At 50.4% G+C, this 14,173-nt stretch overlaps 3 protein-coding genes across 3 annotated transcripts; 1 reads left to right on the plus strand and 2 right to left on the minus strand.

The window, feature by feature from the left end:
- Window positions 1-13: 13 nt before the first annotated feature.
- EDB82DRAFT_135017 (uncharacterized protein) lies at window positions 14-1,570 on the minus strand. Its single transcript, XM_025733457.2, has 2 exons — window positions 1,027-1,570; window positions 14-957 (listed from the first exon to the last, which is right to left on the minus strand). The coding sequence occupies exons 1-2, from the start codon at window positions 1,458-1,460 to the stop codon at window positions 201-203; spliced, it is 1,191 nt and encodes a 396-aa protein (XP_025584361.1). The 5' UTR covers window positions 1,461-1,570; the 3' UTR covers window positions 14-200.
- Window positions 1,571-5,448: 3,878 nt separating this feature from the next.
- On the plus strand, window positions 5,449-6,378 carry EDB82DRAFT_523304 (uncharacterized protein; the record flags this gene model as incomplete). Its single annotated transcript, XM_025733458.1, has 1 exon — window positions 5,449-6,378. The coding sequence occupies one exon, from the start codon at window positions 5,449-5,451 to the stop codon at window positions 6,376-6,378; it is 930 nt and encodes a 309-aa protein (XP_025584362.1).
- A 63-nt stretch (window positions 6,379-6,441) lies between these two features.
- EDB82DRAFT_495599 (CCR4-Not complex component, Not1-domain-containing protein) lies at window positions 6,442-13,963 on the minus strand. Its single transcript, XM_025733459.2, has 4 exons — window positions 13,269-13,963; window positions 12,885-13,209; window positions 6,875-12,828; window positions 6,442-6,820 (listed from the first exon to the last, which is right to left on the minus strand). Exons 1-4 carry the CDS (start codon window positions 13,518-13,520, stop codon window positions 6,782-6,784), a joined length of 6,570 nt encoding a protein of 2,189 aa, XP_025584363.1. The 5' UTR covers window positions 13,521-13,963; the 3' UTR covers window positions 6,442-6,781.
- Between the last annotated feature and the right edge of the window lie 210 nt (window positions 13,964-14,173).

Raw genomic sequence — 14,173 nt, forward strand, 5'->3', positions numbered from 1 at the left:
CTGTAATCCCTTTTCCTGGTACTCCAAACCCAATCAATCCAAAACACCAGACTGTTCTAAATGTACAAATGCTTCAACAAGCGCCTTCCCCATGCAATTAATATGTAAGTGTGTGTCGTATATCCGTCGTCGCAGACATGGCGGAATTATCATCTCGTTCATCCCCGATCTCTTGCAGCTGCCAGAGAAGTCGTAATCGCTCAGCAGTCGTCAAGCAAGCCATCGAGCTCGTCAATTTCAATACTCTCGGCGCCTTGGTCCCATTCCATAAGCTTGTTAAACTTCAACCAGGTCTCGCCGTCATCTTCTTTTCGGGGACCTGATGTCATGTTTGACATGGAGCTAGGCTTTACCGCGGGGCTAGTAAGCAAGGCACTTGAAGTGAAGATGCGGTGGTCACCGAACCAAAAGTCGTCGCGGTATCCATACTCCGAGGTGTGAGTGGTGCGATCGGCGGTCTCAGCAGCAGGGGTGTCTTCGGCAAACTTGCGTTTCTGCAAGAAATCGGCCGTTTGAGTAAACTCCCGCTCGTCTTTTTCCAGAGGCGGTGAGTTGTGACGGCTGTTGCGACGGTTTGGCACAAAGCGATGATGAGAAGGAAGAGAGCCAATGGGAGTGGCAGGCATCATGACTTCATCGTCACCTTCCTCAAATCCGTGATCCGAGAGGTCAACCTCGGGCGAGGGACTGAGTTCGCGTCTGCGAGCTTCAACATCGTCAGAGCCAGAGTCGTCCGTCAACGACACGGAAGGCGTGTCGAGAGCGGAAAGAGAAGGCACAGCGGAACTGGGTTCAGGGATGGGTTGACGAGGGCAGGTAGCGAGAAAGTAGTAAGTCCTCCGAGGGTGAATGTTCTCGAGTTCTTTGGCGAGAGGGCAGGGTTTTTGGGCAGTCCAGCATGATCGCTTAGCATATGAAGCCAGCCGGGAAGAGATGATGGCGCAAGGGTTGGCAGAGCTGGGATCGGAATGTTAGCGCATGGGAAGTGGAGGGGTTGAGGGGAATGGTTGGTGTCTCAAAACTTACTGTTGCACAGAGGTAAGACGTTGGGCCAAAACGGTAGCCAACTCTTTGACCAGATGAGGACGGTTTCCAGTAGATTGCAATCGAATAATAACGGCTTCAACGATATCGTCGCGGATCGCTTCAAAGTCAATCTTGGACTTCACTGTATCTAGATCGAGGCTCGAGTCTAGTGTAGGCGAAGGAGGTGGTGTCTGCTCAATAGCACTGTCGTCGGTATGGGATCGCTTCTGTCGTTTGCTGGGATGCGCCTCGGGGGCCTCAGAACCTGATGAGGGTGATGACAAGGCGGATGAGGCAGCACTGGATAATGACGACGAGGACGATCTTGAAGCGCTCTTGGAGGCGGCGGCAGCAGCGCGAGCAGCATGTGTCATTGGGACGTGTATGCCGAGACTGGGTAAAGATAGCGACTTGCGGCGCGTATTGTAAGGCATGGCGAGAATGTTGTGTTGAAACAAGATGGAGATTAAGCTTGGAAGAGAAGAAGTCTAGTCTATCTATACAGATGATGGACGGATGGACTGTAGACTTTTGGTAGAACGGTCACCGGGACGTTGCTAGCAGTTTGTAAACTCGGTGTTGAAAGGGATCAGAGAGATCTCCAAGGGTCTACTATATGGATCTAGCGAGGACAACGGTGATGTAGATTATAGGTATGGATAAAGATGGAAGAATGAAGGAGGAGAGATGTCAAGGGAATGGTGATCGAAGGGGGGTGGGAGTGTTTGTTATTGATCGATGGACTGAAGCCGAGAGTGGAGGCGGTCTACGGGTGTTGACGACACAAGAGCAAGAGCAACAGAAGATGGAAAGTAGGCAAGGGAGCGCGCAATAATGGCAACCATGAGGAGGAGGATACTCCAGTAGAAGGGGATGAGATGGGGGGCAAAGAGTGGGCGATGAGACTTGTACAGTAGCGGTGCTGGGGAAGGCACAAACGGGGAAGCTAGCTAAGAAGGGACTTGCAATGAATCAATTCTTGTAAGCTGATAGGTCCGGAGAGAATGAACTTGTCTCCATTGCAGGACTGGAGGCACACTCTGACTTACAAGAGGAGAAGTGATGCTCCCCTCTATGACGGGAAAGAGTGAACTCTGTGTGCTGACTGCCACATGTTGGAGCAAGGGAAGCAGAGCAAGAGCAAGGGAAGCAGAGCAAGAGTAACGAGAGCACGAGAGCTCGAACTTTTTTTTTTTTTTTTTCGTTTCAACTAAACTGGATTGGTTGAGACTGGCGTGCATGGCTGCCGAGAGCGGGGCACGCTAACGCATGGTGGGGTCATGATTGTGGATATCTAGGAGCATCCTTGTAATTCAAGTATCCAGCCGCGACAAAATTGCAAAGGAAAAAACGACCGACATTGACAGCACTTTTCCCCTCTGCTGTCTGTGTTGTTCCTTTCAATGGGGGACGGGCAGAAGCAGCCTGGTTGCATAATGGCTGCCATCCAAATAAACAGGGCGCTTACTCTTGACCAGGCAGCTAAAGTAACCTTTTCACGTTCTGACACGACTCAATGTATATAAATCAATCAATCAATCAATCAATCAAATGTCAGTAATTATTATCGATGATGACCAGACGGCCCGGGCAGAGGCAATGGAACTTACGCAACCAGGTACAGTACTTACAAACATAAAATGACCTTAATCATTGTACTTACTTTGAAGAGTTTAGCCATCTTGACTCGCCAATGTCTTCCATTTCTTTTCTGTTTCTGGCTTAGTTTGGTAGGATCAACTGTGGTTGGACTGTACAGTACATGCCTCAGCAGCCTCTTCACTACTGCCTCTCAGGAAATAGCCTCGCCTCATGCCCGACTCTGTTGTTTTTTCCGCCTCATCCGCGTCCGTTCTGCAAAGGTAAAATACCTCCGGAACCCGGGCCACTTCGGGTCACTGCTACTAGGTACGTAGTTAGCGCGTGCTCGGAGGACCCTGAAATCTTTTTTGGGGAACGCCCGAGAATGGCCGTGGATACTCTGTAGGTAATGTGATCAGAGCTCAGGTAGCAGAGAGAGCAAAACACAGGACAGCACAGCAGATCAGACAGGCATTACCTGGTGTCCCTGTCAATAGATAATCATTCAAGTGAACTGAACCCTGGCTGCCCAACCTGGCTTCTCTTTTATTACAGGTCACACCGCATCTGCAACTACACCTGCAACTGCTGCATCTGCAGATGCATCTGTTTGCTCCGTGCGACCATCTTTCTTACACCGCATTCTCTTGACACGCTTATGCTGTACAGGACGAGATACTGTTAATGCATGAGCATCTATATTCAGCTCAATATGAGCGCCAAGCCAAGCGAGAAAGCTGGTCCCGACACATTTCAATTCCTAATGTTGTCGAATACGCAAAGTATCCACTTCATCTCAAAGTCGATGGAGATGAGCAGTGGGCCAAATCATCAAAAAGAATCCCGACAGCACCGGCAGGACCCCTTGTTTGACTCCATTTAACCGTCACCTATGGCAATCAAATCAAACCAATCCCTTATTGTTGCAATGCAGAGCAGACACTCTTTGTGCCTGAGGCCGATATCGAGGTCGAGACCAATGTGCAAGGCTATACTCATCCCATGTCCATGTCTCAACCGATATGTGTGTAAGTGTCTCGTCTCGCTTGACATTACACTCTTACATACATTAGCCTCAACAGCCAATGACACAATTGGTATTCCAGCATGTTTCCCTCTATCCTGACTGGCGTCAGTCAGTATTGGACAGGGGAGTGGGTTTCAGAGCGCTTTCTCCGGCCGAGGTTTTCCTTCACTCATATGACTTGATGCTATTACTATAGCCGCGGAGCCTTGATCGGCCCTCCACTTGCCTCTGTGTAAGTGAGCGACAGATTTGAGGGTACGCGGCAATCGATTCAGTCTCCGGCTCAGGCGTCATCTTGAGTCTTGTTTGGCCTCTGCTCAAATCCCATGTTGGATTGGCCGTTGGGCATTGATTACCGACGCAAAATCGCGATAAGCTGCCCTTGCACATCAAAACTTTGACCACCTCACGCAATGCCTCAAGCCAGCCATTGACTGATACCCCCCTGGTCCAGATCTGCTTATTAGATCGAATTCATCCAATTCTCTTACACGACTCTTTTACCCACCACACGCACAAAATAACGCCTGGACCCAGCCCAGCCACCATCCTGTAGTTGCTGCGTCATCTTTCAAAGTGGAAAGAGTTCGCCTCCTGATCAACAAAATCACCTTCTTTATGTTTACCCTACGGTCCACCGACGACTGAGTGAATGGATGTCACTCCATCCAAAGAGATGCATGCCACGAGGTGAATATCCACTGGCACATCTTTAGCCCTGCCCCTTGCCGCGCCAGCTGCAACAAGCGTCTGCCACTAGCATGGGTGCTCTCCACTTTCGCCTAGGCCTTGCTCAAGCTTTGCTCTGCAAAGGCCCACCGAGACTGGGTTCAGTCCACGGCCCCTTGCCCAGGCCCATCGTCTGATGAGTTTCCATTTACGGCAACAATGTTGGAAATGCCGACTTTTCGCTCATCATAGGTCTGAGAGATGTGTTCAACTGCGGGACATCTGAAGTCACCACGAGCTGCAACTTCTGTGTGTCTTTTGCAATATCCTTGGTTTGCCCTGTTCGTGCTTTATCCGCCATGAAGTCACTGGTAACGACTAGCCTGCAGATCCCTCGAAAACCAACCTACGAGGTGTCTGTCTTTTCCTTGCAAGTCCCCGTCGTTCGTCAAACTATTCATGTCTTGGCGCCTTGCAGACATGGAACCGACCTCCTGCTTGCCTGAGGCCACTCAAGCCGTTTTTGTCAGATGGGACAGGCCATGATCAACACTAAATAATCCTTGTTATTTGATTGGCCAATTCGTTTCAATGCCGTTCTTGTCTCCACCAAACCTTTGCGTTTTACCTAAGTGTAAAAGGACATACCAAACACAACAACTCTCTTTTAACAGAAAGCCCCCTTCTTTCTGGTGGTCTCATTTAGGAACCCTGTTTTGAACCTGAACAATCTCCGAATACTGAGATAGACTTCTGGTTCGTGACACCGTGGAAATATACTTACTTATCTGTCTAAGCAATTTATAACCGACTGGTTACAGTCACTTGCCTTTACGAGACGCCAGAATCCTGGGACAAGAGGTTACCCTATACTCAGCGTAGCACATGAACTCTCCTGACTCAGTTTTTACTTTTCCATCTTGCCAAAGTGACGCTGCCCCACCACACTCTTCCCCTCCTTCGTCATAATCCTCACTCAGCTTGTTGCTATATCGAGATTCATCAGGCCAAAGCTCTTGTCAAGGTCAGGTTCCCGCGCCCAATCTCCAGCCTATCTGTATCAGATCTCTCCAGTGCCGCATCTGTTGCAGCTGCACTTCCATAGAAGCTAACATCCCTCCAGCTGAAGCCACCAAAGCTTAACCATGGAGCTTCCCTTTGTTACACTCGATGTCTTCACAAAGACTCGCTACCGAGGCAATCCCCTCGCTGTCGTTACGATCCCAGCAGATAGCAGTAATCCTAAGCCTACGCAAGAGCAGAAGCAAACCATTGCCCGCGAATTCAACCTCTCCGAGACAGTCTTTATCCACGAGGCCAGCCCTGATGCCGGCAGTGATGTCACTCGCCGAGTGATCGACATATTTACAACGGACGCCGAAATCCCGTTTGCCGGACATCCTACTATAGGTGCCGCTGTCACGCTCATCCCCAAGGGCGTTGATACGGTCATAACAAAAGCAGGCCCAATTGCACTCACCCAGACCCGTCCCGGTTATATCCAAGCTGCTATTCCGCACAACGTTCGCTGCCATCAAAAGACCTTGGCCGATCTATCAGCACCAGCGCCTGGCCAAATCTCTCCAGACCCCGCGATACGCGATTGTGAACTGCGTGCACCCCTGTTCAGTATCGTCAATGGTATGACGTTTGTGCTCATCGAGCTTCCTGATCTTGATCATCTCGGAAGGGTTCAATTAAGCGGCGTATCCCTGCCTGCGAATGACGTTCTTGACGGTGGTTGGAAAAAAAGCCTCCTCTGCAAATATTACTACGTAGTCAACAACCGACGTGAGGAAGATGGTGTGTCAATATATTCTATCCGGTCGAGGATGATGGAAGCTGCCATGGAGGACCCAGCTACAGGCAGTGCTGCAAGCGCGCTTTCAAGCTACCTTTCGCTTCAGCAGACTAGCACTGGTGATCACGACTTCCGATACGAAATCGACCAGGGTGTTGAGATGGGCAGGGAGAGTAACATCGTAGTTGATGTTGGCATGAAAGGGTCCGAGATTGCTACAGTCAAGCTCTCGGGAACAGCTACCCCAGTTATGCGTGGCTTTGTCACTGTCTAGATCAATACACCAAGATTTTGGAACAACTTGGATATCGCGTATGGACAAGATGAAAAAGAGATGTAGCAGATCCAAGATCGATCATGCGCATGATATTTTATGTCTTTTGACACATCGTAAATACTATCGTACAGTAATACAGTATTAACTGCGAGCTGCTTTCAGGTTGAAGATACTCTTGCCCCCCCGGACAAGATGGCTCAGCACCTCATAACATTTCGCTCCTCTATAATTCTGAATTCTTTTTTTTTTTGGACCCAACGCCCCGTTCATCTCACAATTCATCGTAATGTATCGCCTCCCAAACCAAAACCCCTATTGATAGCATATTATGATTCTCCTATAATTTCCTTTTTGTACTGCCGTGTCCCAATCGTTCCAGGCTAAGAACGTGGCCTCCAGCTTAAGCTTGTGTAAGTACTCGTGAGAACTTCTCGGCAACCTGATAATACATATTAGTACCAAGACAAGATGGGAGCATACGGCCTAGACTTACGTCGGGGGTTGCCTTGATAAAGGGGAGATCGAAGAACATGTACTTTTCGTTCTTCATGAGTTCCACGACAGTATAGAGGAGACCCCATGGCTGAGGCCAGAAACTAACCAGCCGCTCAAGCAGCACTCGGGTGATCTCCTGACGAATCTCGTTCTCTTCAGGATCGTCAAGGTCCCTGCCAAAAAAGTATAGAAGCGCCTGTCGGAAGAAAGTGGTGTGCGCATTGGGGAATCGAAGTTGGTTAACCACACTGACGAGCAGATAATATCTAACCTCGGCAGAGAGCTCGTGGAGGATCATGGAAAGGAGGGTCACTTCGTGTTCATCGCCGGTGACAGACATTGTGATGCCTGCCTGTGCGGCCTTTTCTGCGGCACGCTGTCCAGTATAAATATTAACAGCATCGATGACCGCCATGTTAGCATCGACAGGGACGTGGCCGTAGGTTGTCGTCTTGCGAGTGTCCTGTGCCATGGCATGTGTGATATTAGCAACAATGTCTTCTGTCGGGCCACTTTGAAGCGCTTGGTCGATAGCGTTCAGGAGTCCTTGATCCTGAAGCACGGAAGTAGCTTCATGGATGAGGCTAGGGTGAACATTTGTCTCGTCGGTCTGGTCTTTGGCATTAGAATCGTTGAACCTTGGGATCTGTTGAGGAGTAGCAGCCAAGACAGCGTTGATGAGCTGGGTACAATGAGGCGGGATACTGGCGCAGAGCCTGATGTGATTGGCCGCAATAAACTCGGGGAAGTCATGGTGCAAAATGATGAGCAGCTTGAACGTAGCCCGGTAAATGTCCTTTGCAATATTTGAAACCTCGAATACCTTAAGTTGGTCACCCAGGGTGTCGAGTAACTGGCAAACAAGTGTGACGAAGGGTACCCAGCCAGCACCATCGGGCAGCTGCAAAATGGAAGGCATAAAAGCGCGGTGCTGGACGAGAGAGAGCCAGCCGTAAATAAAGCCAGGGGCAAAAGCAGGCCCGATCTTGTTGAGTCGAACTGCCATCTTGATCAGAACCTCGCGGCGTTCATCTTCGGGCAAGGCCTCAGAGATGGTCTGAATCTCATAGAAAAGCATAGAAAGGAGGCGGAAGAAAACTCTTTGGTTCAACTCCTCTCCGCGCTTGACATGGTGGTTGGTAAGGATAAGCTCAATGAGCGACAGAACCGAGTCGATGAATGCTGGGCGGGTGGATGTTGGCTCAAAACCCATGCCAATAAAAGTTCCGATGAGCTTGGAAAGTGCGTCCACCATCACATAGGCATCTCCAAGAGATCCAGTGCGGACGATGTATTCAAACCGGTCGGCAGAGAGGTCAAGTGCGACACGGATAAAGACAAAAAAGTCATCACGGGTTTGTAGAACCTGGTTGCTTTGTAGTTGCTGCACGAATGCCGCAATAATATTGTCAGATGCATTGTGGTTGTGGCAGAGTCTAATCCATTCGTCAAACACATACTCTATCTGGTCGTGTTTGAAGAGAACTTGGTTATCGACTGGTGTGGGACGCGTAAGGCCTGTATTGATCAGCTTCGACTTGATTCGTTGACCAGCAGAGGACTCAGGATCCTCTAGAATCCAAACCCAAGCTGCCTCCAAGGTGGAGGCAAAGTCAGCGTACAGGGCGATTGGGCGAGCATCGAGAAGAGTGAGATCAAGCATGTGCTCCAAGAAGTCGAGAGAGCCCTCCTTACGAGCCTGAAGTGCTTTGGACATGGCCAGATCGATGCTTCTCCACTCCAATAGATCGGTTCGGACCAGCGCTGCAAGCAATGGCAAGTTCAAGAACGTGGAACCGGCCTGCTGGCTGAAGAGAGTTCGGATACGGCTGTTGAGAGCAGGACCAGAGATCTTCCTCAATGTTTCCAACACATGGACCAAACTCTCAAGGGTCAAATTGTCATCTACCTGCGAGAAGATGAGGCCAGTGATCTGTTCCGCAGCGTAGATAGCAAATTCCTCCGAGTTCTGCGATGTCTTGATGATGTGCTGTACTAGCGCATCGACGACATCCAGGAGAGAATGAGGTCGTGGCAAGCCCTGGAAATGCTCCTCGGGTGACTCGCTAGCCACCCTGACAAGTTCTTGAAGCAATTTGTTCACTCGCTCAGCCAAGCTCTGAACATTCATCTGGAACCCAGGCGATCTTCCATTGGGCATGTTGTTAGCGCCGCTATGAACAGGCGCATAGGGTTGCATTTGAGCGCCCAAGTGCTGCTGCTGAACCGAAGGAGTCTCTGCAGGAGTTGGAATGTTGGGGACAGTGGTGAATGGCTCCTGCAACACCTCGTTTGCCATTGACCTGGTAGCATCAGAGGCTGACTGGCCATGGGAGGGTGTGGGGAGAGTTGCACTGCGTGGTTGCCGAGCAAAATCTTCGTATATGGCCATTTGCTCATGGTTTAAGCCGTTAATGTTTGGTGAAAGCTTGTAGGGGTGGGGAATGGCCATGGCCCAACGGCTAAGGCTCGAGTCGAAATAAGGATCATTGGGCCTCTGGATGCGGTGTCTTCGACGAGCCTCAAGTTCGGATTCGATCATCTCCTCAATTTCAGGGACAGCTCTCTCTTCAGCCTGTTTCTCGATAATGTTGCAAGCCAGGTCCAAGTTGGAGTTGACGCACATGATGATTGTGCCCTCGGGAAGTCCCTGAGGAAGGTCGTTCGAGAGGTTTCGCATATAATTAGTGAAATTGGCACGAAGAGGCTCCTTGGACGTGACAAGAGCAAGGCTACCAGCCGTGGCCTTCACCATGCTTACAGCCGAGGTTCGTACTCGGTTCTCGTCAGGCTCAATGGCAAAATCCTTATGAATCATCTGCTGAGTTGAAATTGCGGCAATCGTAACTGATCGGTCAACGACAGGCTGAATGATGTCCTGCAATGCACGGCTGAGCGCCGTACGCACAATCTCGTGAAGCCGAGTGGTGCTGACAACCATCTCATTAGTAGGGGGGATATTAATTAATGGACCAAGGTCTGGGATGGTTGGTGCAAGGGTTTGAGGGGAGAGCCCAGCACCAACAGTGGAACCGATGCCATTCAACGACAGATTCTCAAAGGCATCGAGTTGTTCGGTAGGCAAGACGTCAGCTGGCTCTTCAACGACGACAGGTCGATTTAGAATCTCGCCAGAGGGCTCAATACTCTTGTGGTCCAGGTTTAAGCCCTTACACAAAACCTCAATTTCGAATTTAAGGTTGAGCTTTAATTCAGCATTGTGATACAGTTCGATCAGCAAATGGATGATGTCCATAAGCCAGGGATTCGGAGGCCTGAAAACTGCTGATGTGGCGCCTTGTGTCAGTACCTTACAAACGAAAGGTATGACAACGATGAGCCGTTTAGTGTCGTGTGCCTCTATCAAAAGCTGCTTGAACGCGATGTTCTTATGCTTGATGGGGCGATCTCGCGCCAGTGTCAAGAGACCTAACCAGCCTCCGAGGTTTTTGAGATGTGTTCTCTCGGTTGAGTTTTGCATCGTTGCTTCGGAGTTCAACATGCGACATACGCTGACGTAAGTCTCTCGCAGAACCTCGCTCCAAAGAGCCCTATCCTCAAGCAACCTGACCAGTTCGAGGTACACGTGGTGGTAATTTGGTTGCATTTTGGCGCGTTCCTCGACCAGGTGGCTGGCGAACCACTGCTGGTGCCGACGTTCCATAGTCTCTCGGAGTTCCTGACACATCTCCCGGATCGTCCCCTCAGTAATGTTGTTAAGAACAAATTGTACCTTGTCCTGGGCGCCTTCATCCGGATCTTCGAATTCAACGTCGGGAGGTGGTGGGTCAACATTAAGAGAGGCAAATGCGGGCGCTTGACGGTCGGCAGTCGCAAGCTCTTCAACGTTTCCATTCGGGAATGCTTCGCCCTGGTATCCCAGCCCATGAGGTGTTCCAGCACCGTTGCGCCCACGCGAAAGCTCCTCGTCGTGTTCGCGAACGACCTCTTCTGCCTTTCTGAAAGCCTCTGTGTTATGGAGTCCTGGAATTTGAACAAGTTGTCTACAGAAGCTGGGCCACTCTCGGAATCGAACGAACAGCTGCATCAGTGCCTGAAGACCGAATTTGTACATAGGATCCTCCTGGGAGTGATCTCGGACGGCTTCCAGAATCATGCCCAATCCAATCTGAAGAGGTAGATTAGAGACAAGCTTGTGGGAGATAATACCGCCAAAGAGGACCGCGGTAGTAGCGAGGGCCTCCAATGGATAATCCCCATAATGACTATACTCATCGAAGAGCCCGTGGATCATGCAAGCAAACACATCCTGATCGAGAGGGTCCCTGGAGTGCTTGTACTGACTGAGGACCTCGACGATATTCCGGACTTGGACTTCTTCACTATACATTTTCTTGTAGTGCTCTTCCATCTTGCCATTGGCAATCGGCGATAGGGCGTTTCCATCCCTGCCGTTAGCGTCAATGAGGTCGTCGTAGCCTTCGCCGTAGTTAATCAACCGTGGGTAGGCAATGATACAATGCCGCTGAACGACGATTAGCTCGGGAACGGGAGGGCTTGGTAAGAAGTCTTCGAGGATTCGGAGCAACGCCGATACGGTGCGGACTTGAAGGGTTGTAGAATTCTTAATAGCAGGTTGCCCATCAACACCCCCTCGTTGAAATTGGCTTTCCAGATTCGCTTTGATCATTAAGAATTGAACAAGAGTGCGGGCAATTTCAGTGCTTCGTTCAGCATTGTTACGTGCCCACTTCGATAGATCCAAATATCCTTCAGCGTGCGCCAGGGCAGCTAAATCAATACCGAAACCGTTGGGCAGGTAAACCAACGAGTCAAGCCAGTTATGCTTCACTGCGTGTTCAAAAACAAGCGGGAGATCCACTGGCTTGATAGCGTGAGCATCAATCAAGCGCTGGATGACCCAATCCTTATCTTTTCTCCAGAGGCTATCAAGAACAAAGTCGTATTCGGGCGAACGTTTATAGAGGAAGTTCTCAAACAGAGAGCCGAGGGTTTCCATAGCCATCGGAGCCCAGTGTTGCCGGGGAACCTCGAAGGCGGAGACAAGAAAAATGTCCAGATTAGGAACAACCACTTCTTGGAAAAGCCTCTTGGCCTCAATACTAGTGGAAGCCATAACAGAACTAAGCGCAACGTTGAAGATCGAGGAAAGTGCGGCAACAGAAACGAGTGGATGCTTGACAGCAACAGCCGCTCGCTCTTGTACGTTGGGAGGAGAATTCGCGTAATCGTCGATGGTAATACTGCGCTGAAGCCCGGGGATTGTTGTCGCATTCAGCTGTTCCGGAACCAAGGAAGCATAGGCACTAACAAAAGAGAGCTGAGCTTCTGGGTTTCTCCAGACGCCGCCCCACAACCTCTGGATATCGAAACCAGATTTGGAGTCCTGGGCGATGGGCAAAAAGGCTTGGTAAAGACGCAAGAATTGCTGAGAAGAAACACGGGCCGAAGGCTGGTCAAACAAGACAATCACCTCCATCCAATCGAATGTCTTCGGAAGAACTCGCCTCAAGGCGGCAACCAAGATGCTCGGATCTTGTTGAGAGGTTTGACTGATGGCTGTGAAGGTCATGGCGGCCGAGATCTGTTCGGGGCCTAGCTGCAGACTACTGGACCGGTTCTGTAAGTACGAAACACATGTTTCCTCATCTCTAGTCAGTTCGCTGCCTATCTTTTGGATGTACTTGACCAGCCCATTGGAGGGTCGGTCGGCAAGTACCCTGCTCAGATCGAGGGCAGCAAGAATCTCGGACGGCGGTGTTTGCTCCGGGGTCTGACCGAGCCATCGCTTCGTGACAGAAGTCTCCAAATCACGTCTAGCAGACGCATTAAAGCTAGGAGGGTGATATTGAAGGAATCGGTCGACGATCATAGCGATAAAAGGGGGGGAAAGGTCGGCGTGGGCGTCAATAGTAGGTCGGGATATAATGTCGAGGAAAGAGGGAAAGTTGGTAGATAATATGGCATCGGCTGCAATTGGGTAAGCACAATGGATGGGGTACCTTGTGGTATGTGCGTGCGCTTACCTTTAGTCTTTAGATCTGCCCGTGAGCCAAGCTTGAAGGCCAAAGCTAACAATGTCTTTTCCAAGGGGTCGAGCTTGAAATGCTCCATAAAGGTTGAGAGATCAAAGTCACGAAAGATGTCTTCGGTGCCACTTTCAATCGACTCGGCGATTTTACTTGCTTGGTCGACATCGTGTGAAATCTTTTGCATCTCGCCCACAAGGATATGGTAGTTGCCTGGGTTCGACACGGGCCTGTTGAGGCCAGGGAATATTTGCGGCGCATTGCCGGCAACGAGCCGGGTGAAATACTTTGAAAAGACTTCCATACCGTTTTCATCGATGAGCTATAATGCAAATGTGTCGTTAGCCAACATGGAGCTTCACGGGAACAAGGGTGGCCAACCTTCTTCAGTTGATCAACTTGTATTTCCCACTTTGCGCGGTCCTTATCCTCCTTGATAGTGCTAAGCAAAAGATAGACTTGGGCCACAACAATTTTGGTTAAGGAGTTGGTGCCCGTTGGACTGCTGGCGCTGGGGCTTGCGCCAGCACTGAGAATGGCAGCTTGCGATGGGTGAGGTGAATGGCTCGCACCCGTCTGTAGTGTCTGCGCAGGATTGGGCGAAAATGATCCCGCTCGAGGTGGTGGGACCATGGAGGTGTATTCGCGGCGGAGGGGGATGAGATAATGGAGCGCCTGCTCTCGGTGTGGTGGCAGGCCGGAAGGCTCACGATGCTTGCGAGCGGGGAAGTGTGTAGGAGGCTGGGTCGATATATAAGATTCCTACATGGGGGAGCGGCCAATTCAAGCAGCGATTGGGGGGCGTGATAGTAGAGCCAGATATTGTGCGATCGTACAACCGGTTTCGATAGGAAGAGACCTGTGAGTCGGACTCGACTTGAAGGTGGAGATCGAGGTACGTGTCGAACTCAGAAGTCGTCGGAAAGAGATGGCCGAAAACGCAGCAAACTATATATCTCGGGGGGAGGCCTGCAACGAATCGGCGTCAAGATGATCCAACGGAATGCAGAGTATGTATGGCGCGTGGTAATGCAAGTATCGATATCGTCAAGACAGTCCGTACTCAGAGTGGTGGTCGATGTTGGGTTTGGAGGACAAGGTACAGTAACTGAAAATGACAAGGTACCGGAGAACGGCAAATCCCGATCCGTCAAGGAGCTCCACCACACCCGCATCACGTGCCTTGGAGAAACGATATTGAGGTGCCAGGTAGCCAGGTTCGATTGAAAGTGAGTTGGTCAATGCTTCTGCTGTCGCCCCGCCAACAACAACATGCCACCAAAACA

This window comes from Fusarium venenatum (genome assembly GCF_020744135.1).
Source record: "Fusarium venenatum strain MPI-CAGE-CH-0201 chromosome Unknown EDB82scaffold_2, whole genome shotgun sequence".
Classification (NCBI taxonomy): domain Eukaryota; kingdom Fungi; phylum Ascomycota; class Sordariomycetes; order Hypocreales; family Nectriaceae; genus Fusarium; species Fusarium venenatum.

What these genes read in the sequence shown, in the direction of transcription:
- EDB82DRAFT_135017 (XM_025733457.2), bottom strand. Translation starts at nt 1,460, where the DNA reads ATGCCTTACAATACGCGCCGCAAGTCGCTATCTTTACCCAGTCTCGGC. An exon ending in CGTCTTACCTCTGTGCAACA is followed by an intron (nt 958 to 1,026) that starts GTAAGTTTTGAG and finishes TTCCGATCCCAG; the next exon opens with CTCTGCCAACCCTTGCGCCA.
- EDB82DRAFT_495599 (XM_025733459.2), bottom strand. Translation starts at nt 13,520, where the DNA reads ATGGTCCCACCACCTCGAGCGGGATCATTTTCGCCCAATCCTGCGCAG. An exon ending in AAGTTGATCAACTGAAGAAG is followed by an intron (nt 13,210 to 13,268) that starts GTTGGCCACCCT and finishes TTTGCATTATAG; the next exon opens with CTCATCGATGAAAACGGTAT. An exon ending in TTATCAAGGCAACCCCCGAC is followed by an intron (nt 6,821 to 6,874) that starts GTAAGTCTAGGC and finishes ATGTATTATCAG; the next exon opens with GTTGCCGAGAAGTTCTCACG.